We start from the raw sequence: 26202 nt of genomic DNA, 5'->3' as shown, positions 1-26202 counted from the left end.
TCATCTTTGCGAGAGGGTGCTGTCATCTGTCATTGCGCACAGTGGTTGCGAGAGAGAAAGAGAGAGAGAGAGGTTCCGCCGGTTCCGCTCCCCCTCGCGTCATCGTTTATCGTCGGCGCGTTGGCTTGCGCGTGATGTGATTCAGTTTCTCTCACAGTTTCCCCGACGCACCATTACTGACGGTTACGAAGCGAGGAGGTAATCCGCCGTTCGGTCGCCAGCATTCCGTCAAAGTGCCCCGCGTCGATAAATTCCGCAGGAACGCGTACCCGGGACACGACGTGTATCCTCGTCTTCGTATCGCGAGTAATGATCGAGTGAGCCGCCCGCGATCACCGACAACGCACACATCTCGGCGACGACGCATCTCGGACCTGTGCATCATGGGCCTGTGAGAGGGCGGTATCGAGGAAACGGTGCTCCCGAGAAGGGAGAGGATCGCCGTACGCAGGGACGAGGACGGCGGGCGTAGGAAGGGCAGGGTCAGCGAGAGAAGGGGGGTGGCCCAGGCGCTACCCAGGCCGGGAAAGGCGAATTCGAAGACCCGACGTCGATGCGCATACCCGTCCGACCGGCTATCACGACCGCCATGTTATCCCGGAACAGGGGCAGCGGTGTTACGTCGGGCGCGCGGTCGCTGGCGCCGCTGCTCTTCTGCCTCCTCGTGCTCGGCGCGGCCGGCCTCGAATCCGGTGAGTCAGCCAGTCAGACGGCGCGTGTCTTTTCTTGGTAAGAAAGGGCGGAAAGGACAGGGCGCGCTGTAACGAGAGTCAGCGTGAGAAGCGTCTTGGAGACTGTATATATCGAACGGCGAATTTTCAAAATCGTTGTTTCTCTTCAGTTGTTGTCCACTAGACGTTCGAATTGGACAATATCCTCGATCGGATCTACGCGTGAATTTTCTTTCGTCTATCGTTTCGTGAGCGAATCTAAAGATGCCGATAAAGATTCCGTTCGCAATTGTTACAGCTTCCGGATTTTAATATTTGCAAATATTTTTGCTCACTCATTAGATTGTTTTTTTTTTTTTTTGTAAAAAATGGGGGTAGAGAAGGGGAAAATGTATGTATATCTGAAAGGCTAACGTTTAGGATTGAATTTCGATAATGGATTGGCGCTGGTATCTGCTACGTGAATTTGATACTCTGTTTTTAATAGATTAATTTTTTAAGACGGAAGATGATAGCATATTTGTAATTGTTTGTAACAGCAATAATTTTATCTGTAATCGAAATCATGAAAATGTATATATAAATGTAGTTTGGAAAAACAATCTGTCACGTAATTTTAAGGTAAAAGAGATTGCTGATATGACATCTCGATTTAAAATCGTTTTAGAATCTTAATTTAGAATCATAATTGTTCGTAATTTTTTTCTCGTTTTGTACGTCGTTTAAAAGTTATACTTACAATTAACAAAACACCATATTTTATTCTCAATATTTTATAATGTTTTAATTGGTCAATATTTTAGAGATATATTAAATCTACGAAAAACGTGGCAAAAGCAGATTTAGAATTACTACAAATTAAACTATTGTTAATATAATAAAATTTGACCAACGTTCTGGTTCATTAATTCCAGCTGACGTTAACATTTATCTCGAAACCGAGTGTACTCGTCGCTATTTAATTAATCTGATCCATCCACGACCTCCTTTTCGCGTAGACAATCAAGTCGACCGAAATTATAATCGATCCATTCATGATGTGCACGGTTTTTCGCATCGATGATGTGTCAGGTGGTTGTCGAGAAAAATTATCACGAAGTTCTCTCGCCGGCCGCTTCCGCTGCTCCTCCGCAAACCGCTTCCATTATTCTTCCGCAAATCGCTTTTGCTACTTCCTCGTCAATCGTTAACGCTGTTCCCAACGCGGGAACGATTCACCGCTGTCACTATTTTCCATTTCCGAAATGTGGGTGCTACGAAGCAGCACGTTCCGTTTATCTGTCTCGGTTGGACTGTTCAGATCCATTACTGCCTCATCATCAGATATTGCAAGACTTTAAAAACATTTTATACATGCTTATATAATACGAGAGAAAGTCATTAAGTATGTCACAAATGGTTATTAAAAGAAAATAAAAAAGATTTTATATATATATATATATATATATATATATATATATGTATAAAATTATTAATTAAGTCACAAATGGATATAGGATATCTGTAAATAAAATAAATTAGTTTCTGATTGCGGCAATGGTCATTGACATAATCCAATAATCAATAATCACTTATAACATATTTAATTGCCTCGTATTTTGATTAATTATTATTATATTATTATATTAATTATTATTATATAAGATTTAGAAAAAATAGTTTTATTAGATTGCAATAATTTATTAGATTACAATAATTTTATTATATTGCAATAAAAATTAAGTCACATGTGTGATAATTATACAATGATATGAAAAAATGGAAGGAATAATACACAAATTTTACAAAAAAAATCCCATATTTATATTAATAAAATTAATGGAATTATACTTTAAGACTGTTATATTGTTTATTATTGATATGACTGTTATATTGTTTATTATTGATATGACTACTTGTGTGATGTATGATGTAATAATATACGCAATCAAAGAATGTAGGTCCAGCAATTGCATCCAAAAGATAAAGATAATCAGAAGAAGTTTAATAAGTTTAACATGAAAATAAATGAAACTGAAATAAAATAAGAAATTAAAGTTGTTACAATCCGAATCATAATCTTTATATTAAAAAAAGAATATATAAAAAATTCATAGAATGTAAAATATTCCAAAAAAAATTTCTTTAAAATAAAACGTTAAATAATGAATAAAAAATTGATAAGTTGAATATTTAGACATACAATTTTTTACAAATCTACAACTATTAGAAATTATTAGAAAGCTTTATAAAATAATTGTGAATTTTCTATTTTTTTATTATTAATATATATATATATATATATATATATATATATATATATATTCCATCTATTATTATCTTGTTTTTGAAACGAGGAAAGTGTGACTATCATTGTCCCGTCCAATGAGTCAAATAACTCATAAGCGGACAGAGAGAACTCGCTTCACGCTTCGGCGAAGAACTTAATTCCGGTTTAATTAATTCCAGCTAACTGACAATTATCTTCGACGCAAGAAACATTCATGTTTACTATTTAGTGCCGATCTATCTAGCTTTTTAAAATGAATAGTTGAGTTAGAATTATAATTTATCCAATTATGTACATGTTGTTCGTGTCTTTTCTGTTAAATTATTCTATAAAAAAATAAGAGTTCTTGGAAATAAATTTTTATATACCACAAATTGAGAAATCTCTGATTTTATTATATAATATATATATGTAGTATATATATGTAGTATATATATGTTTTATTATATAAAAAAATGTTTAAAAAAAATTTATATTTATGAAGAATGATATATTTTTCTACGGTAGATATAAATAAACTGGAATCAGAATTGAAAACCGAAAAGTGGACAGCGTCGCTAAAAATCCGATCATCCCAGGATATGGAGGGCATAGAGGCAGGTAGCACACCGTCGCTAATATGTGAGCTCAACGTGCCAGGTTACGTCTGGTGGAGCACCGATGACAGGAATCTTACTACCATCAAGGACAATCTCGTGAACGCTGGACGATTAGATATAAAGAAGGCCAGTAGGAACGATACAGGCGACTACAAATGTTCCGCCCAGACCATCGACGGCGAATCGCTCGAGAAAAACATTCATATCAGAGTGATAGGTATATAATATGAACCTGCTAATTTAAATATCTTTCTCTCGTTTAGGATTGTGCGATAAAATAATCATCTCTTAAAATATCATTTCTTCCAGAACCCGGCAAAATAACATCTGGCGGGGATGTGAGAGCGAAAGTAATGGAAGCGACAAACTTGACGTGCCACATACATGGTTATCCATTATCTCAATTTACTTGGTTAAAAGGGAATGATTCAGAGAGCAGCGAGCACTTGAAGGATATTACTGCCGTCACATGGATAAATGAAACCTATGCCGTCTTAATCTTGGAGTTTAAGAGTCTGGCGCGTAAGGACAATGGCACGTACGTATGTCAGGCGAACGATTACAATGGGATAGTGAGCGCCGTGGCACATTTGTTCGTCATTGATGTGCCTAAAGTCAGCATAGATTTCATGAAAGCGGTCGGCGCTGGGAGTATATTTTTAAATTGGACCGTCAATGATGGTAATGAACCGATCAAGAAATACTTTATTCAGCATATGAAGAACGGTACAGATCAACGACAGTACTACGCTGAGCAGATCGGCGGCGGTAATTCGAGTTATGTTCTCAAGGGATTCGAAAGTGGGACCGCGTACCAAATCGGTATCAGTGCTACCAATGCCGTAGGTTCATCGTATATGCAATTGGATCCACGATGGATCACTACGCTTGAAAAAGGTATTTTAGTAAAGAATAACGCAAATTTCTTCTCTTAGTTTATTATTCAGTATTTATATTGAATTTTAGTTTAACAAATTTAAATAATTTAAATTTAATTTGATAATCTTTAATTTTGATAATTGAAATAATTATCCTAAAATTATTAATATATAGTCATTAAAAATGTTATAATCTTTTTTCTTACAATTGTGGCAAGAAATGTATAAAATAGCTCTTTTTTAAAAACATGTAAATATACATTTAAAATATAATTTTATATTATTTTATTTAATATGGCATAACAAATATATTACAGACCCGGTGTTTGTGCCGAAAGTATCCGTGAATGGCGTGACAGAGAATTCGATCACGATAGGTTGGACTCTACCGCCGTCGGATTTGAAGGAACACGTGCATTATTATAATTTGATAGCTACTCACGCCGAGCAAAAAAGAGAAGCGGTGTATCCTGCTCAACCGTTCACCGTGTACGCGTTCGTGAATCTCGATCCGGCGACCACGTATAAATTCAAGATAGCCGCCTGCAGCGAATACACGAGGCAATGTGGCAATTGGAGCGTTGAAGTAAATGGCACGACATTGGATGGAGGTAATTGGTAAAATATATATATATATATATATATATATATATAAAAACGTAAAAAAATATATATTTTGAGCTAAGTGTGATAAAATCGCCTCTAAATTCTTTTCTCTTTTATAGTGGCTAGTCCTCCGAAAAATCTCGTCGTTATTTGCCGCTATGACAATATAAGCAGCTCCAGTTTCATGTCCATTACGTGGAAACCTCCGGAAAAGCCGAATGGCATTATACAGCGCTACAATATACAATTGAACGGCGTGGCGAAGTACAAAAACGACATGGGACGTTTAGATATTGATAACTTTGAACCACCCAGTTGGAGCGTTTATAAAAGGAATAACACGCGATACAATCAAATACCTCCCAATACAAATTACACGGTACATAAGTTAATTAATCTGATTTTAAAATAAAATTTTAAAATAAATTATATAAATTTTTAATAATAAATTATTAAAGGTTCGGGTACACGGAGTAACTAGGTCTCGCACTCCTGGCAAGGACGCCATAGGAAATTGCACGACACCGGTCACGGTTCCAGATCGCGAGAGCATGAATTTGCGCACCTGGCGAAAGGTCGAAAGTCAGGGTCGACAATTGTTCAAACTCTATCTACCGCGTATCTCTGAGCGGAATGGCCCTATCTGCTGCTATCGCATCTATGTGGTGAAACTATCGCTGCAGAGAATGGTCCGTGATCTGCCGCCGCCCGAAGAAATCTCGGTGTATTCTTATCAGTATGTCCATAAGTCGCCGAGCGGTGGTGCTTATATCGTCGAGACATTCGAAAGTGATCAGTTGTTGAGCGAGATCTTTCTCGGCGACGGTCAATCATCCAAGGGCGGCATGATGTGCGACAAGTGCATCGGTTTGAGACCCAAACCAGCACCACAGTTATATTTTGTCCCGGAAATCCCATCCACTGCTGTTTCAATCAACGCGAGCAGCACTACCACTATCACTTCAACAACTACGTTATCATCGACGACAACTGCAAGCAGCAGCAACAGCGGTAACATGATTACCAGCTCATCCACCGCGTCAGCAATAACTACTATCAGCACTGCTGCGAAAATAGACATAACTACGGCAATTCCGGTGGTTATTAATGCAACTGAAAAAGCGGAGAGACGGAAACGAGAGGACTTGCCCATTCAAAAGGCATCTGTGGATGGATCCAGTGGGGAATCCAATATATTGTTACCTTACGACGGCTTTCTTGACGAAACGTCGAATTATACTGGTTTTATCGAAGTTATCGGTGCGTATCATCGATAAATTCGTGTAGAATACTTATCATAAAAGTTACAAGTTTAATAATGCATTTGATATTTTATAGTATACGATAGTCAGAGGGATCAGCTTCTAGCAGCTTACAGCAACTATTTCAATCCTCTTTATGGTGGAGTGGATCCTCTTAGCGTAACAGCCGCGCAGGCGACTACTATTAAAGAAATGATAATACAACTCTTCATCGCTCTTATCTTGACCCTTACGATTCTGTTTATCGCACTTTGCTTACTATATAGATTTACAAAACGTTCGCAAGAGAGAGAAGAAGTCATAACACTGCGCAATAGTTTCAGGTGAGTGACAAAAAAGAACAATTTTTTTCTCAATTAGAGAAGTTTTTACCTATTAAAAGATAACAAAAATTGTGCAATATATTCTGATAAATTTTGATAAAATATTTCATATTATGTAGATTATTTTAATAATATAAGTTGTACGTTTATAATAGATGCTTCTTATTTAATAATTATATCATGAAAAACCTTCTTCTTTTAAAATAAAAATTTAAAAATATAATACAACATAAAACAAAATAAATTATAAAAATATATATCTCGTAGGAATTATTAATATTGTTAAATACTTTCCAAAAAATGCAGCAATATACATTTAATGAATGTTTTTTCTCTTATAGACATCTCTGTAGAAGCCTGAGAAGCAGGCATCAGCTTGTAGCAGCGAGTCCGCCGGATATGCCGCCAATACCCAAGAATGAATTGTTGCAGGCATATTTGGAACGCCATCGAGACTCGGATTATGGTTTCCAACACGAATTCGAACTCTTACCCGACCGATTTACAGATAGAACGACGCGTGCATCCGAGGCACAGGAGAATCTTTACAAGAATCGTTATCCAGATATCAAGTGTTACGATCAGACGAGAGTGCGTCTGGCTCAGATGGATGGTATCTGCGGCTCTGATTACATCAACGCCAACTTTGTGTTGGGTTATAAAGAGCGCAAGAAATTTATCTGCGCCCAGGGCCCAATGGAGAACACCGTGTGCGATTACTGGCGTATGATTTGGGAGCAACATCTTGAACTAATACTCATGCTAACGAATCTCGAAGAGTACTCGAAGACGAAATGCGCCAAGTATTGGCCGGACAAGCGTGAGACTAAGAACTTTGGTGACATCACGGTAGAGCATGTCAAGGAACGCGCCTACTCGGATTATGTGGTGCGCGAGCTGAAGATGACACGACTAGGTGAGCGCGATTCCCGCGCGATTGTGCAGTATCACTTCCTCGTATGGAAGGACTTCGTTGCACCTGAACATCCTCATGCGATCCTACGTTTCATCAAACGTGTTAACGAGGCATATTCGCTCGAGAAAGGACCGATCCTGGTGCATTGCAGTGCCGGTGTAGGCCGCACTGGTACGCTCGTGGCATTGGATTCTTTGTTGCAACAGCTGGCTGAGGAAAGTCAGGTGTCCATCTTCAACACTGTATGCGATCTACGGCACCAGCGCAACTTTCTCGTGCAATCTCTTAAACAGTACATCTTTATCTATCGTGCGCTCATGGAAATGGCGCAATATGGTGATACGGAAATTCCAGCATCACAACTCAAGACCACAGTTGCCAAACTCAGGCAGCGAGACAATGGCAAGGAAAAATGTAGAATGGAGGAGGAATACGATGTAAGTTACAATACAAGTCACATGAAATTTGAAGGCTTTAAATAAAATATGTGACTAAATACATAAACAATTTATAAATCATATTTTAATAATTTATATATTATTTATTTAAATATTATGTATGTTATATTATATTAATTAAAATTTTTACTTGAAGTATATTTCATCAATTGTTCAATATAATTTTTAATTTTTTTTTTACATTTAGTCTCTTTATTCGAAAATAATCTACAAGATAAAATATAAAAATTATTTTTTAAAAAATATTATTTACATCAGTATTTTGCCTTGTTTTTGTTTTAAACTTCCAATTGCTTTAATAACTTATTATATTTGTGTATTGAATGGATTAAAAACCAATTATACCAAAAGAATATAATGTATAGTAAATATATTTAAAATATTCGAATGTGAAGAGAATATAAAGACTGAAGTATAAAATACAATTCTCTTAATACAATTTCGAAATAAACATTTTTTTTCATGTTATATAATATATATAATTATTGTTTGCAGAAAATCAGTTCCGTATTGGAAGATCGTAAATCTTTCTCCGTCGGCGGCGGAGAGGAGAATAGAACAAAAAATAGAAGCGAACTGGTGATACCATACGATAGAAATCGTGTAATTCTCACCCCCGTCCCAGGCAGAGAACATTCGACGTACATTAACGCATCATTCATCGAAGGCTATGATAATTCGGAGTCGTTTGTCATTACGCAGGATCCACTAGAAACTACTATAACGGACTTCTGGCGAATGATCTCGGAACAATGTATTTCCACAATAGTCATGTTATCTGATGTAAGTTTATATGTTTTATTTTTATTTGTTCTGATTTTTATTTTTCTCTTATTTTTATTTATTACATTTAACAAGAAAAAAATGCATTTTCAGATTTGTCTAATTTTTACAAGAATTTATATATAAATGTATGAATATTGCGTTAATACAATATTTGGTATGCAGTTTCATACAAAAAATTTTTAAGAAGTTAATGCACGATATATTTTTTCCTGTATAAACTTTTTGTTTGTAATAAGTTTTTGTTAATACGTTACTCTAAATGAAATCTGAATAATTGATGTAGTATAAATGATTTTCTTCAATAAGCGATCAATTTCTCTTTAAAAGTAAGATTTCTCGTACTGTATAATATTATTATTATTATGATATAAAAAAATATCAAATTCTGTACAATCGGGTGAAAAAGATAAAGACAGAGTCCCCGATCTTAATAATATAAGATATAACTATAAATATATATTTTCTTAGAAAGAATAATTAAATTTTAAATTCAGGATTGTAAGATAACATCACAAGTATATAGGATACATATAAAACAACTAATATCTTTTCTAGTTAAACGAAGGCCCACGAAAATGTCCACGCTACTGGCCAGATGATGAGACTAATTACGATCATATACAAGTCCGTTATATACACAGTGAAAGTTGTCCGTACTACACGCGTCGTGAATTTAACATTGTGAATACTAAGACTGATGAAAACGGGGTCGTAAAGCAGTATCAGTATCACGGCTGGCCAACGGTGGAAGGCGAAGTACCTGAAGTAACACGCGGTCTCATCGAGCTGGTGGATCAGACGCTGACGAATGACACCGAGACAAATGGTTCATTGGTAGTGCACTGCAGTTACGGATCAGATCGGAGTTCCATGTTCGTTGCGCTTAGCATATTAGTCCAGCAGTTGCGCACCGAGAAGCGCGTGGATATTTTCACGACGACGAAGAAATTGCGCTCTCAGCGACATGGCATGATCAGCACTTTCGTAAGTAATTCGATGATGATTGCTCTTCTTTTTATATTAAGAAATTTATGTATAAAAAAATGAGAGCAAAGAATCTTTGCTATTCACTGATGATGCTATTATCTATCAGATTATAGATTTAAGAATAATTGTAATTAGATACCACATATTATAATTTTGTTTTCCATAACATTTATTATTGCACATGCATGTTACAGGCGCAATACGAGTTTCTTCATCGCGCTATCGTGAATTACTCAGATCTTCACAATTTGGCTGACGACGAATCTGTGTCATAATATTTAAAAGCATAAGCAAGATTAGATTGTTCTAAATACTCTGTTTTAAGCGGACATGTGTGTGAAAACAAGTTCTGTGACGAGTGTCTGAAAATCCACGAAGCAAACATACATTGCCCCAACCAAAGATGAACAAGTACTCGATGAAGAATCTGACATCATTATCATCATTTTCCTCGTCATCATCATCGCTATTAAGGCTATTGCGACGCACAACATGGATTCGCACGCGAATCCGAAGATTACTTGTACATAATACATCAGCAGATTTTACATATGCTGATCATAAGTTAACTTTAGAAGAGAGAAGTTGGAAGAGGAACATTATCGGAGATTAACTGGAAACCGATTTATCATCCGTCTTATCGTACGTGGATTTTCGATGACGTTGGTGAGAATCGCAAAGTGCAGTGCGTGACAACATCATGCAACCGTTACAGAAGCTTATTTTTATCGATAGTCTAATAATTCAATCTGGACGTAATGTATTTACAGTGCGTCAAAGTTTTAAACTCGTGACCCGACATTCTCGTCGGAATTGTCATGATGATTGTACAGCGAGGGATTGGAACAAAAATGAACAAATATAGGTATGTCTATGCATATACATTCTTTTGATAGATGTGTGACGCAGGTAGAGCTCTGAACCGTTTTATTCTCGTGAGTCATGATTGAAACCTCGATGCCGCGATTAATCGCGCAATTCGAGAATCAGTCGCTAAAACTTCTCTGAGATTTCCATTAATGCGAAATGTTATCTTAACATCTGTTACAAAACATCCTTCTTCAAAGTAAGCGAAACGAAGCTAAGTAAAAGTTACAGTTACCTTCGTTTACCGCAAAAACTTTGAGAAGAAATGTTTCCTGCAATGATATGAGATATCGCTATTTTATGATCTGTCATAATAAGTAATATTAATGAGATTACGCGCCTGTTGCGCGTTAATAGGTTTATATGTTCTTCAACGATGCGTTATTATTATAATGTATTACGCGTATTATGCGTGTGCTGATTTCTCTTCTAAAAGGAAAGACTGATAGTCTTATTCAGTTCGAAATACGACGCGTTTAAAGCACGTACCTCGTTTGCACAACATGAGATTTTGCTGTGAATCGTAAGATTGTGACTATAAAGGGGCGGGAGTGAATGACAAAAATCTTCTTTTCTTTCTTTTCATTTTTTATTCTTGGGAAAAAGTTTATTATATAGTTACATGTGATATACTTTTTTCACATGTAATGAGACACACGGAAAATGTTCGCGATATAAGATCGAAAACTAAACGGGCTGGGCAAAATATATTGTAAAGTTTTATTTTTAAAACGCAAAATACAAATTATATAAATATTCCGTGAGATATATTTCAAAAACGAGATACACAAGTGATTCAACATACATGATATTTAAAAATTTGATTTAGAATAAGAGAATCGCGATGTTTTATATACCTATATTCAATAATTAGCGTAATGTTTGCAAGATATTTGCGAATCGCCCGGCCCTGCGAGAAGAGACGACGGCGGAAAAATTGGCGATGTCGATATTTCTATGAAAAATAAATAAATAAATAAAATTTTAGATTAAAAGCAGAGAAGGATAGAATTATGTATCTAATTTCTTCGCACGTTCGTTCAGTTCTAGTCAAGTTTAAAGCTCCAGCACGTGCGTTGTCAAGCCATAATCAAGCCTTTTGCAAGAAGCAAGAGACAATCATATTAATTACGATTCGTATCGCGTCGTCCGATTATTTCCTTTTTTTTTTCCTTCTTCGCAGGTCAATTTCATTCCATTTTAATCGGACGCTCTCTGATAAGAGACACGAAATGTTATAAGTCTATATAAATTCATATCATGAAATTAAAATCACATTTCTTACACAATAATTATTATAAGAAGTAAAATAATTACGTAAAATATAGTTAAATAATAATAACTTTAAAAATTATATTATTTTTAAACTTCAAAACTAAAGGCATTAAAAAATAAGAATTTATTAAACTATTATTAATTAATTAAATAATGTTATTATGAATTATCATTTTTTTTCCTAAAATCTTACGGGATCTTAAGGAAGAAAAAATGGCAATCAACTAAATTGGTAGAAAGGAAAGAAATTGGCAACTAAAACTAAAGTGCAAACATGTTTTATATACGTGTATTTATGTATATATATATTTTTTTTATAATTATTTTATTTTAAAATATTTTATTAAATAAGATTTTATCTTTTATAAAAAATAATATATATACTTTTTTATGAAACTCTAATATTTAAAAATAAAAAAGGAATTTTTTAATTTAAATTTGACTTTGACATTATTTCGTGACTCACTTTGGAGAATTTATTTTAAATGCGCTGAGTGTTTTCCACCTTATTTTATGCGACAAATATATATATATTAATTTTTAGTTGTTACCGCATAAAGAACTCGCTTCGGTTATGTTGTAGTTGATAGAAAGCCTCTGAAGAGTTAGGATATTCGCTGCCTGTATTTATAAATATATATATATATATATATATATATATATATATACATTGTTACTATCGCCTATCACTGTTGCTATTTGTATCGATGAATGGTGTGACAATACTTGTTTCGTGCGTCCCCCTCCGATATATCCGTTGTTATACGTGCGTTCTCTGCAGGGTCACGCGACGTTTCGTTTCATTTTTAATTGACAACCGCTGTAATTATTCTATACTTCTGCTCGATTAATCTCACAAACAGCAGCGATAAACTATGCCTGAAAAAATAAAGAGCCATGTGAATAAAAGTGAGGCAAATACTTATTATTAACTATAAATACTTTATAATTAATACATAATATTAATTATAAAATATTATAATATATTAATTAATATATAATATATATTATATAATATATATTATATAATATATAATATATATATAAAATATTATATAATATTAATTAATATATAATAAGTATTCTTTTCTCATGCATATATGTTTTCATAGAATTTAATGTCTTTTTTTATTAAGAAAATGTTTTGATACGATTATAAAAAAATATATAAATATATATAAATAATAATAATAGTAATAATAATAATACATATTATAATTATACTTATTATAATTATATATAAATTATATTATAATTATATATAATGTATTTTATAAATTATAATATCTTTAGATGATTTTTTTTTTGATAAATTTATTGCACATTTATTTACATGACTCATTAATCATAACTTCCTATTATCTGCAGCAGCGAATATTATTAAGGCATATTGATCTGATCAAGATCATTAGCTAAAATAAAATTGTTGCGACAGACTAGTAGCTTCGTTGCGACTACTTTTACAGAGACGTACCTTCCATGTAGTATTTTATTTTATTGCGCCACATTTTGTTTTTATATAACATTGTTTTATATAACGTTGCAATACACGTCACGCGGACGGAAAGACCTGCGATCAACTATAGTTTCGTAGTTATCCCTCATGCGGGTCAACTTCCAAATGCCTAATTGACAAGAAGCGATCGTAAGAGAAAACGACTCTTAGGAAACAAAACTCTGTGCTAGTAATACATGTAATGGTTTCTTCGATCCGTTTGATATACATCGTTTTTACACGAGAATTTCGTTCGCTTCGATTTTAAAGTATATCTTTTCTAGATATTCACTACTGATTCTCGTGCCGTTTAATCTCGATCTAGAGATAAGCGAGAGAGACCATTCCGCCAGAGATCCTTCGACGAGACACGAGATCCAGCCGTACATATACTATTACTTACAATTAATGATCGGCAAAAAAGTATTGGTTAAGCGTAGAATTAAATTTGTACTATGAAATCATGAGATGTAAATATCGAGCGATGCAAAATGCAAAGAAGATTCATGTTCGTTAACGGCAGATCATGTGTACAACAGAAAAATGGATGAATCGATCGGTAGATCGACATGTAAAGTTGATCTCTTTCTTTAAATAAACGATTAGTTAATTAGTTAATTTTTGTTTTAATTCTTTTACTGTCTAGCAAAATTAATTAATAATCTCATAGGAAATAAAATATGTGTGTCATAATAAATAAATTCTTATCTAACTTGTGAATTCCAAAATAAGAAATTCAATTTTTCTAACAAACTTATCAATTAATTATGTCCTATATTTTATTTATTTTTTATAACGCAATATTACACAGTTTTATACAATTTAACAAATCATTATTTTATATATAAATGTTGTACGATTTATTTCATATCAAGAATCTTATTCATATTGAATAAAATTCTTGATATAAGAAAGAAATAATTTATGAATAATAATTTCATAATTTTTTCTTCGTATATTGAAAATTATATTTCTTCTCGAATTCACGATGCAATTCCAAGTAGAACGATATGATATGAGACTCGTGAATGATGTTTGTCGATTGTAGCATAATGAGAATAATATTCTTTTATTGCCTATAGTATAACGGAACTAATGTCCCGTCAAACTAACATACTTTTATTTGCAAAAAAATAATTGAATGGAGAATACTTGTAAGATTCGAACTACTCATTGAAATACATGTTAATCGCCATTAATTAGAATGGTAACAATTCCTTTTGATAAATCGAGTGAGCAACTTTCCCTGGTCACGCACAGTCTTGCCAAGGAATCCGATAAATCCCACGCGTCGACTGTTGCTGCAAATGTAACTCTATTTTTACATTTACGATTTTTACATTCAAAAGACGAACAGAACGAAAGTCATCTAAAGTAAAGGCGACAGGGTTTGGTCACTTGCGTGGTTTATCAGATCCTGCTATGATCAGGAAGAGTGGAATTATTCACAATTATGTACGATGAGGTTCGATATGAGGATAATATGCTCAGCTATTTGCAAACTGATAATTGATAAACTTGATACTGTAAAATTCTCACTGATGTCGCATGCGTGAAAGATTATGTTAACAATTCGAGGCCTATGAATGCGAGAGAAAAAGGAGAGGGAATGAATGACTTTCGCATCATTCTAACAATATTCACACAATTTATTTCAATATTATATATTTGTTGCAATTAAAAATTCCTCTCTAAAAAATGCATATGTTAATTGAAATATGCATATGGCCTAATTTTTTAATTTAATAAAATAAATCTCAAAAATACATTCTAACAAAATGTTACAGAATAGAAATACCTTATGCGACGAGAGATTTTTATCTCTTATATGACGAAAATATCCCTTTATGATCTCTTTGTCTCGAGCAAATGTGAAAATCTCATATAGAGACTAAACAGTAACTTAACAATAGTCTATTGTTAAGTTTTATCTGGCAGTCGATTTATCTCTAAAAATATGTTTCGTCATGTTTAATATAATTTTAATTAAAATTACCAAAATTTTATAATAATGTTAGGATAAAAGTGTTAAGATTATACTTTCCAAAAGATAAAATACATTTATTATAACTCATATTATTATATTTAAATGGAGGAAACCTCCATAAAAGACTTTGAAATTTTTTAATAAGTCAAAACAAGATTGTTTTCTATTTATTCTTGGCAAATCGCTAATATAATTTATGAGACAGCCTGAAAAGATAAACTGGCCCACGAAGCACTTTTATAGTTTATCGTTAGTGATCTTTGTCACATAAGCGACATATTTGTTATACATCTTTAAAATAAAAAAAAATATTTTATTAATTTCAAAACTTCTCTTATGGGAACAAATAATGCAATGAAGGAAAAACTATGCAATAGAAATATATATCTGTACGTAATTTTATTTCTTTGTAGAAAAAAATTATTTGTGAATAACGTAGAATGATGTTTCTCTTCTCGCCTTTTTATTGTTATCACGTTTTGACTAATATAAAAATATCTCGAATCATAAATCACAAAATATTTTAAAAATTATATAAGAAATAATTGCACTAACTTTATCATGATTAATTATTTATTCCTTATCCTATTTTAACTATTCCTCATCTTAGAAAACAGAATTAATTGTAACAATAGTTATCGCAATCTAAGTTATTTTTTAAAAATAACTTAAATTCATTTGTTTTTAATTTCTTAAAGCAAATTATAAATAAGAAACTCAGTTTTTTTATATAAATAATTCATGTTTCACTTGTTTTTCTCAAAGTTCGAGATATTCTCTTATAAGTGATAACTCAAGGAGTACATTAGAAATGCATATGCGTCATCACGTAATCGGCTGGAACGTGTTGCGCGAATGACAAAGAAGCATGCCCTGTGAGGACGTGTGCGTGACGTGTGTTATATGTTTAAGAGATCCGTAATGATCAAAGGAGACGGCGGTTAAATGCAAAAAGAAGAAAATTATTCAATGTACTAAGAACGATGTCGAAAGACGTCATGTCGACGTTAATTTCGTCCTGAGAGCAAAGGTGTTCAAGTTGCAATACAATTCATATCCTAATTATAGATTTAAGTTGCACCGATGTTAAAGAGAAGATTATAATTAAAAGTTAAAGAGCGTGATTATAATTACTTTTCCTCTATCTTTTTTTATATAAATATAAAAATATAAAATGCGAAATTTATTTGAGTGCATTTTTATAAAGGATGTAAATCACCGTCGTCTCCATGTTCGTCGACTATATATTGATAGGTCCGAATTTTGTAAATTAACTTAACGATTAAGAAAGCACACAAGAAATACCGCCGCGTATTATACATTAACAATTACAGTTCGTACATAATAACGAGATATAATTATAAGAGACATTTGCATATATAGTCTTAGATTTTGTATGATATTCACACACAAAGGAGGAAAAGCAAGGTGGATCACGTTGAAAGATCTATATATATCTGTGAGATATTATAAGTGTACTGAAGCGGGCGATCGAGTAATTAACGCATGTTTGAGATTAAGATCGAAAGAACCAGCGCCCGGAGACGCACAATTGCATGATTTTCGTTGTCGAGATTCGCTCTCTCAAAGAGTAAGACTCGTGAGAGTGTGTCGAACCTGCGACGGTGCTCATCATCGAATCATCCTTTTGTATGAAAAGTTGTAAAGCGATATCGGTAACAGTGCACTCGATGTGAAAGGAAATACATGACACAATAATGAACCGTATGCTATCTCTCGTTTCTTTCCCAATCACATTTCTCCTTGTCAATATCTAAAGAAGTCTAAGATGTCATCTTAAATTTCTTAAAAAGGAGCATTTTATTTAAAATATTAATAAAATTAATTTTTAATTATCTAAAAGTAATTCACAGAATCAAAGAAGATAAATTTAAAATTTATATTAATTGTAAGTACTTGTAACTTTTATCATATTTTATATTTGCAAAGAGCAATTTCATACATATTTAAAAAAAATATATGTATAAACTAATAAAAAATTAAAGAATGTCTTTTTTTATTTTTAACGTTTAATACAATTTTTTTAAATGGGAGCTTTTCATTTATAAAATACATAATTATAATTTTTTTAATGAAAAATGTACCATACTTACAAAATATAATATTCTATTCGAGTAGAGACAAATGATCCTATAACGGTCGTATGTATCGTTAGCAATAATTAAGCAACGGTTCACTGACTGCGATAAAATACTATATGTGCAAGTACTCTTTATTTAGGTGGGTCGTAGTTATCCACACGATAGTTCCAGGAATTTTATTTGAAAAATTATGTAAGAAACTTATAAATATTCTAATGCATATATTTTTAATCACTCACTAAAATAACGGACTGAGTTATTTGTACCAGTAATGTTATCATATCACATTAAATTATCTAAAATATTTTAGAGAAATATTGTGCATGTATATATATAAATTTTTTAAAAATAATATCTAAGCACCGAAAAATCAAGATTTATCTCGCATTAAAGAGATACAAATCAAGACTGAAATAAATTCCTAATTTCGAAGATAAGTATAATTGATTTCAAGAATAAAAATTTTCTTTAATTTTTGTTCTGTCAAAGTTATCTATTTTTTACAGTGGTACCGACATAATTAATTAAGGAAATACATAAAGGAAGCGGATCTATATCGTGTTCGTTGAGTGTATCATGATTTCTAGTCCATGGAGACGGAAGATTCTTTACAACAATAATAATCACAGATAATCAACAGTGTATGTCATTTAACCACTCGGTATCGGTCGATCAACGAACCGCGATTCCGCATGTGATGTTTCGTTATTGTCTTAGCGTTTCCCGATGCGAATTTTTCCTTTTCCATGATAAATAAAGTCATTCGCTCTTATAGCTACGAATATTTCTGTGATTTGATAATAGCTAAAAGAGTAAAAATAATTCAACTTAACACGGTCGATGAAGATTCGCGAGGCAAATCGGGTTGCTGACATACATTCGAAATTCCGAAAGCAAATTCATCCCGCTTGCTCGCGTTGGAACGAGATGCTTCGGGAATTTAAACTCTTTTACCTTCTCTTTGATCTTAATTAACCACATTCATCGCATTTTCCACTGTGGAATTAATTAAATATTTCGAATCTACAAGTAATTTTTATTACAGCAAATTGGAAATATAAATTATTTTGGTATTTAAATATAGAAAAAATATAAATTATTTTGATATCCCAGATGACTAAAACTTTTATAAATTATTACGTATCGTAATAATAGTATCAAATCCTTTAATTTATATTGAAAATTATAATATTGAAATTTAGTTTATTTCTCAACATTAAAATAATTTATATATATATATATATATATATATATATATATATATATTCTATTAATATATAACATTAAATAGAGTTTTGTAATATATAACATTAACTAGTAAGTCTTAATTGAGATATATATAGTCTAAGGTCCATATTCTGAATCCTCTTTTATCAATAAAAGTGGCATATAAGCCTTCCGATTGGCTACAGGCCACTTTTAAAAGCCCTTTTATCGATAAAAAAAAATTCAGAATATGGACCTTAATGTCTAAATAAGTTTATAAGTCATAATAATCTAAATATCTATAATAAATAAGTAAACAATCTTAATTAAATTTTGAGGAAATATATAATAACAATATGCTTTGATGAAGAAATTTAATTAAACCATTTTATCGATTTTATTCTCTCTAAGAATAAAAATATTAATAAGAATAAAAATATTTATTTCTTATTTTTTACAAATCAAGCTTGAAAATCAAACTTCTCGTAGATAATTTTCTTCCAAACTCTATAAAATTAATTTACTCTGTAATAATTGTTGAAGAACGACTTTTTATGAGAGATTCTTTACGAAATTCTTACGATGAATAGACGAGACTCTACTTGCGAAGAAAATGAGGAGCATGTAAAGATTATAACTGTCTCCAATGATCAAACGCTGATAAATAATATAGATGTTATCAAAAATTCACTTACAGTTACATATTCTACGTCAAGCGATGACATGCGAACCGTCACGGATCATACGATTTAGGTCCCGAGAGTTTTGGGTACATCCGTTATATTATTCCCGTATACATCAAATCGAATAAAATACTGGTCTGACAAAGCCAGAATATTATAAATATATATATGCAAGTGAGTAATTTTGAACGAAGAATAACATTGAAACATTTTGCAAAAATCCCTCATTTCAATTAAAAAAGAAAACAATGAATCAAAAAAATTAATAGAGAAATATTGCATAATTAATAATTTTTTATGTGAAACACAAAAATTTATTGTGTGTGTAAATCTAATACGAAAAATAATTAAAATATATAAATAAAATATAATGCAATCTTTTTATAAATATTATATAATAATTTAATAAATTCCTGAATTCAAAAAAGATTAAGGTTCTCTTATAACTTTCAAAAATAAAAAATTTCAAAATTTTTTTTTTTTTAATCAAGTTAAAAAATGATCATAAAAAGTTTCTTTTAATTAACAGAAAATCATTCATGGAGGATATCTAATAGATTTGTAAGATCAAATTGTTATGATTCGTATTTGTCGAGTATCCATTTTCACGCTCCGCTTTTTCACGGTTCGTCGAATGCATATATGGGGGGAAAATACATATCGGTGAAGGAAGTTAATTCAGTTCATTCACGGTTGTAGAATCTTCGCGAACGGGCTCGACGATTCACTTCAATCGAATATACAAGTTTTTCGTGTTTTCGATCTGATGCGATCACATATCTACCGCGAAAGAAGCCCAAATATCGCATGTGTTTCAACCTGTGTTTGCAACATAGGTTGATTTATTTGACCTTTTGATTATCGCAGGCAGTTATAAACACGCATACGAGACCACGTGTGTCGCGATTTCTTATCGTAATGTAAATTGTAAATTAATTCTAGTAATATATCATGTGCTGTTCCTCTTATCAAGGCAGAATTTAATTCTTTGCATACATGCTTCGGAAATTATCTCAATTGAAACAAATGATGTCAATTACAAAATAATTTACATTATCTATTATTCTAATATATTATAACATTCAAGTGGATTTGATGCTATATCTGAGTGAGTCTTTCGTTTGTAGAAAATTGCGTATAATCGAAGATATATGTGCTACAAAAGTAATGAAGAACAAGATAACATTTCTGTAAAACACTTATGTGATGTAATGTTATAAAACACAAAGTGATATTCGGACATGAAAATGTGTCTCGACTGTATTATCAACATTAGAAGATTTTCTAAATTAAATTTTAAATATGTAAGATTCTTTTTTGTATGTAAATCTTCTCATTATAATAGAAAACACAAACATTGATATCAATAATAATCAATAATAAATATCAATAATAATATTAATAATCAAAATGTTCGAGTATTTAATTATTCATAACAATGTTCCAAGTATTCATGCTATAACATTTAATGTTCGATATTTTAAAAAGATCAAAAAAACTCTGAAATAATATAAAAATTTCATTAACAGAAATATTCTTGATAATATTATATACATATGAATATTTCATTGAGAAATGATTAGGAAAGGACATTAATTAAGAAACTGTTAAATTCTTTTGCTTGATAGGTGCTAAAAGCCCATAAGAACGATTCAATATGAATTCATCGCGGAGAGCAAAGTCATCTTGGCGGTTCGCCGCGTTAATATCATTGATCATTATCAACACTCGACTGTGTGGCGCCGAAACAAGTGGAGAGTATCTTCAAAAGGCAATGATTGAGCTTCAAGAATTAAATGTGCCGTCTAATAGCATTACAATGCATGATCGATTGTCGACGAATCACTATCAATATACCGGCTATCAAGACGATTACAGCCAAGACAATATACATCGCAAGTTGAGCACTAACAATGTTCATCAAAACATCAGGCCTCAGGAAAAGCCGATCGCGAATAATGCATTTGCCGAACAAGCTCAGTCTCCCTTCTTAATTTGCCAAAGCACTGATATTCGCAAATTTTTCAGGTGCATCCAGTGGAACCCACCACTGCGGCTAGTTACCCAAAGGTAAAACAAGCGGAGCCGTTGGTACTCACACGAGCGAAACTGGCCGCCTTGTACAAACAGGCCTTGGAAAAAGGGTCAGCGATCAGCGTTGCAGCTTTGACGCAGGCACTGAATGCCGCGGGCAACGGCAACACGACGCCGCAGGTCGGTCACCTGCAGCTACCGGCTAAATACCCGTTGTACAACTATTACTTCTTTCCGCTTAAGAGCTTCGCGTCCGAGTTGCAGGGAGATCATAATCAGCAGCAGGCTGCGGTAAGGGAGTCCCAAACCTGTTGCGCCGTTAAGCGAGTCGCGATTCTTGCGATCACCCGGTATACAACCAGACGTTTATGCGAGCATACAATGTTTTTATTTTATGTTGATGAAATTATGTAACACACTGAGAATTCCCAGCACAAGAAATTGCTGGAGTCATTTTTCATGCACATGAAATGTCAATATGCAGTAGTGTTTAAAGTAGTTATAAATTATGAGAAAGCTAAAAAATTTTATATTATAAAAAAATATATAGACAAATTTTGGAATTTTATTCTTATATATATTGTATACTTATTCGAATTTCAAATATAGTCAAGTATAAATATACGTATAAATCTTCAACGTTTATTAAGAAAATTATATTCACGATTATTCTATATTTTAAAATTATATACCAATTTTTTCGTATAAAAATCAGAATGAATACATGGCTCGCGTTTTTCTTTTCAGATCGTTCCAATATACACGGCCACGGAAACTGCGGGGAACACTCAGAAGCAACTTATGAATCCGCTCTTTGTAGCGATAGGCACGTTTATCAGCATGGCTCTTCTATTCATGATGGGTGTGTTATTTCTACCGAAATTGCCGCACTTCGAGCTTTTTAATGCGCGAGTAGCGGACAATGATGATTTTTTGCGTCTAGCGACTTTCGTGATGAATGCCATAGACGGACGGAATCGTTGGAGGAATTTCAGCACAGCTAGCTGAAAATAAGTGCGATATCGTAAAATAAAAATTATCGCATTTTTACATCAAAGATGTTGAAAATATAATATTAAAGTTTGCGTGAATATGAACCGATCGTAGAAAAAGTTACATATATAAAAAAGGAATATTTAATATACATATTAATATGAAATAGCATATTTAAACGTATTAGAAAGACAAAAACTACGGTTCACGTATTATCACGTTTTAACAGGAATTTAAATGTATCTGTAATAAGACCTACAAAGGGAAAAATCTAAAATTAATTAATATTATATTTAATTGATAAGGATTAATATAAGATTGACATTAACAAAAGATAATATTTATTTAGTATAACATTATCATATACTATATTTTATTTCAAAAATGAAATAAATTTTTGTACATATATAAATATCGATATAGTATATTAACTGTCGAAAATCATTATATATATAATAACTGAACATAAGTCAATAATGAAAATATCATTAAATAGTATTATGCGAATCTAATGTTGTGCTCTCTTTTGTAGTAATAATAAAAGAAATAGAGATAAATAGGTGCACTCTCTGGCTCGGGGAATGTGGATGTATGTATGCATGGACGAAGTATATGAAAATTACTTTCTATTTTGCAAATATACGTATCTATCAGTTTTTGCTAATCTCTCCGCTTCATGGAAGAGATACAAATTGCAGAATCTATACAATATCAGATGGAAGGGAAGGCACATATTGGAGCATTATATATATATATATATATATATATATATATATATATATATATATATATATTAAATATATATTCGCTCCATATTTATCTAACTACTTAATTGTCAGTCAGTTCGATTGGCAGTTTCTTTCTCTGCTGCCTTTCTTTTCAATATTTGTCTTTGATGCTCATATTCAAAGTCTTCCTCGCTCAAGTTCAACTTTTGAATCTGTAACATTAATAATAAATATGTAACAAAATTTTCTGTATAATCCTTTCTGTCATACACACATACAAATATGATCCCAGTATTTCCTATAGAAATTTCCGCAATCATATAGACATTTAAATTTTTACTAATTTTAATAAATATATAACAAAAAAAATTAATATTTACTTGATAGAGCAAAGCTTCCTCTTCCATGATATGATGCGGCGGATTTCTTAAAACTTGAAGAGTTTCGTATGTCGTTGGACAACGCTTAACGAGGGACGCACGACCCAGACTACCTTTTAACAATACCAGGCCAACTTTAAAAATTATTTTCACACCTTCGCAAAGAAACATGTCCCATATGCGCAAAATACTTTCCCATGGCAGCGTTCGCGTGTAAACGCATAAAAACCATTCCGTCATATATAGAATTGGCTCCATTTTTTGTTTTTTCTGAAATGATAATATTGAATTAATTAACTATGTATATATAATATAGATGTGTAGTTATATATAATTAGTCTATAAGAAAAATTCAGTTATTTCAGATGGCATTATTCAGATAACATTATTCTGGCATTCTTTTAATATTGTATATACACATTTTCAAGAAACTCAAAATTGTTTTAATAGCTGCAGTAGTTTTTTTTAAAATAACATATATAGTTAAAATTCACTTTTGAGATATTTTCAAAATATAAATACTTTTTTTAAATGAATATTCACACATACATATAATTGTTTAAATTAAGAAATTTTACAATAACTGTGTACTAACTAAGTGTTTATATGCAATAGGAGAGACTCTTTTGAGAAGAGCAAACAGAATATCTCCATCACGCAGCAATGTTTCCATGCCTTGACTGTAATATCCGATGAGATACTTGTCGCATATCGCAACAAGGCACCAAAATGCTTGCACCGCCGGCATGTGCATCAACAAGAACGCAGCAATAGGCGCTTGAGCTTGGCAGTAACCCACTTTACTGTTTAGAATGGAGTATGCCTTGAGAACTTGGAATAATTCTTGCTGCCCAGGTGCGTTGTCGACGAACATCTCGTGATGCGGAAATTGACGATGAAGATCTTTTTTGATATCCTCTATGTATTTGGGATCACCAGGTCGTTTGATCAATTCTTCGTACAAGTTCGGATTCTCGTTCATTAGAAGTTGACCACCGCAGAGATTCAACCAGGCGCGGAGTCTCACAGAAGGTGGTATACCTTTGCGACATCTCTCACGGACCTTGCGATAATTCGTTGTCATGAAAAGACTCCAATTATTTAGCATCCGTATCCATTTTCTTTCTCTTCGTAGTATCACATCAGGTGGTATAGATTGCTTCCTGCACAATCGACAATTATTTTATTGAAATAGTCTTCTTATCACATTAACAGAATTAATTGCATCATTAATTAATTACCTTTCAGGGCTATATTGCGAACCACCTAGGAATCCATGACGATCAGGTACAGTGGAGATCACCGAACCACATTGGTATATACTACTGGCCTCTGATTCAGTTTCCCCGTTTAACTCCCCGTTTAACTCCTCCTCATCATTACGTGATGTAGCCGTGGCAGCCATAGCATCTTTCTACTCCTCTATAATAGTTTGTTAATTTAAATATATTAATATTATAATTAACATAAACATATTAATAAATTAAAGATATAAAATGAACATAGTGTCAATTGTATAGGATAACATATACTATATAATTGTGTAATATAATTACATCTGTTTTAAATTCTCATAACATATTTATTTCATTATTAAATATTAATTTTAATGAAAAAAATTGCAATTAGTGTTATAAGCTAGCATAAAATAAAAATTCTATATAATAATATTTCAGACAGACGGATACACATACCACACAAGATATATTACTCCACATATATATAACAATGCCAAAAAACAAAACATTTTAGGAAACAACACAAGATGAAATCCCGTTAGCCAATTATATTAATATTTCCATCGGATTTGTACACTCGAAATAAACATCGATTCGTCGAATGAATGTATATCTTACATTGTTTCATCGCACTATAGCGTGCCTATTTACGCCTACTTCGCAATTGACAGTTTACGGTAGTTAAACCTCCACGTAGAGAGAATTAAGCCCTGTTTCCTGTCACCATAAATATGCAGGAAGCACGATAAAGTACAGTTTTATTGCGGCTATCGCGAGTATTCGAGTACGTCAGGAGGTGGGAGAGAAGGAAGGTGGCCAAACCGATACGAGATTTTTTCCTCTTCCTTCCTTTTTTCCTCGTTCTGATTTGAGCACAATACGTATACTTGATCCGCTATGTGTACTTTCACTCTGTAAATATTTACATTCACGATACGAGTGGGCGAATGCAACTGCGAAGTATGCGCGAGTGGGCGTATCCTTTATCGCGGGATAACTAATACTTGCCGTGTATCTCCGCCGAATTTGACATTTTGAGATGTCACGAGCGCGTTCACGCACGATTCACTTGGATTCTCACAATGCTGCGTACAGCAGTGTACAGTTAAATACACAGTACATGCGTACATCACGCACACAAACTATGTTTGGCTACGCCATGGTTCATATTTGAATTAGAGTGGAGTGGACGGTGTCAAACAAGAACAGCCAATCATCGCGCTGGCAAAGCAGAAGCCAATCAGAACTCACGCTAGTAGTCATAATTTCTTTTTGCTTATCTAATGTATTGCTTACACACTGCTTGTTACCAGCGCGAGCTCTGATTGGCTTCTGCATTTCTGCTTTACTGTCAAGGGGTACTTTCCGATTCATGCATGATGCGCGTGAAGTGACAGAAATGTATAATATGCGTGACATGAACTATATGTTTTCTGTCATTTCATGCGCATCATGTGTG

The 26202-nt window shown here is 32.8% G+C and overlaps 3 protein-coding genes across 5 annotated transcripts; 2 read left to right on the top strand and 1 right to left on the bottom strand.

Annotated features, from left to right (window-relative positions):
- The first annotated feature begins 106 nt into the window (after positions 1-106).
- Positions 107-10286, top strand: LOC105252598 (tyrosine-protein phosphatase 69D). Its single transcript, XM_011260053.3, has 11 exons — positions 107-692; positions 3448-3756; positions 3849-4436; positions 4735-5028; positions 5143-5402; positions 5482-6283; positions 6362-6608; positions 6950-7961; positions 8478-8765; positions 9324-9752; positions 9950-10286. The coding sequence occupies exons 1-11, from the start codon at positions 554-556 to the stop codon at positions 10028-10030; spliced, it is 4449 nt and encodes a 1482-aa protein (XP_011258355.2). The 5' UTR covers positions 107-553; the 3' UTR covers positions 10031-10286.
- A 173-nt stretch (positions 10287-10459) lies between these two features.
- LOC105252599 lies at positions 10460-22684 on the top strand. The gene is made up of 4 exons (XM_025412244.1): positions 10460-10620; positions 20999-21367; positions 21409-21695; positions 22152-22684. Exons 2-4 carry the CDS (start codon positions 21028-21030, stop codon positions 22410-22412), a joined length of 888 nt encoding a protein of 295 aa, XP_025268029.1. The 5' UTR covers positions 10460-10620; positions 20999-21027; the 3' UTR covers positions 22413-22684.
- Positions 22685-23196: 512 nt separating this feature from the next.
- On the bottom strand, positions 23197-25922 carry LOC105252611 (TBC1 domain family member 10A-like). Of its 3 annotated transcripts, none has more exons than XM_025412373.1 (5): positions 25752-25922; positions 24747-24927; positions 24101-24668; positions 23506-23775; positions 23197-23337 (listed from the first exon to the last, which is right to left on the bottom strand). In XM_025412373.1, the coding sequence occupies exons 2-5, from the start codon at positions 24908-24910 to the stop codon at positions 23233-23235; spliced, it is 1107 nt and encodes a 368-aa protein (XP_025268158.1). In that variant the 5' UTR covers positions 24911-24927; positions 25752-25922; the 3' UTR covers positions 23197-23232. The 3 variants fall into 3 exon arrangements, with proteins under 3 accessions (XP_025268158.1, XP_025268159.1, XP_025268160.1); XM_025412374.1 differs by lacking the exon at positions 25752-25922 and adding an exon at positions 25362-25743; XM_025412375.1 differs by lacking the exon at positions 25752-25922 and adding an exon at positions 25200-25368.
- Between the last annotated feature and the right edge of the window lie 280 nt (positions 25923-26202).

The sequence above is a fragment of the Camponotus floridanus genome, unplaced genomic scaffold, assembly GCF_003227725.1.
Source record: "Camponotus floridanus strain SB8 unplaced genomic scaffold, Cflo_v7.5 scaffold5, whole genome shotgun sequence".
Taxonomy (NCBI): Eukaryota; Metazoa; Arthropoda; class Insecta; order Hymenoptera; family Formicidae; genus Camponotus; species Camponotus floridanus.
This window is presented reverse-complemented; position numbering and strand designations above follow the sequence as displayed.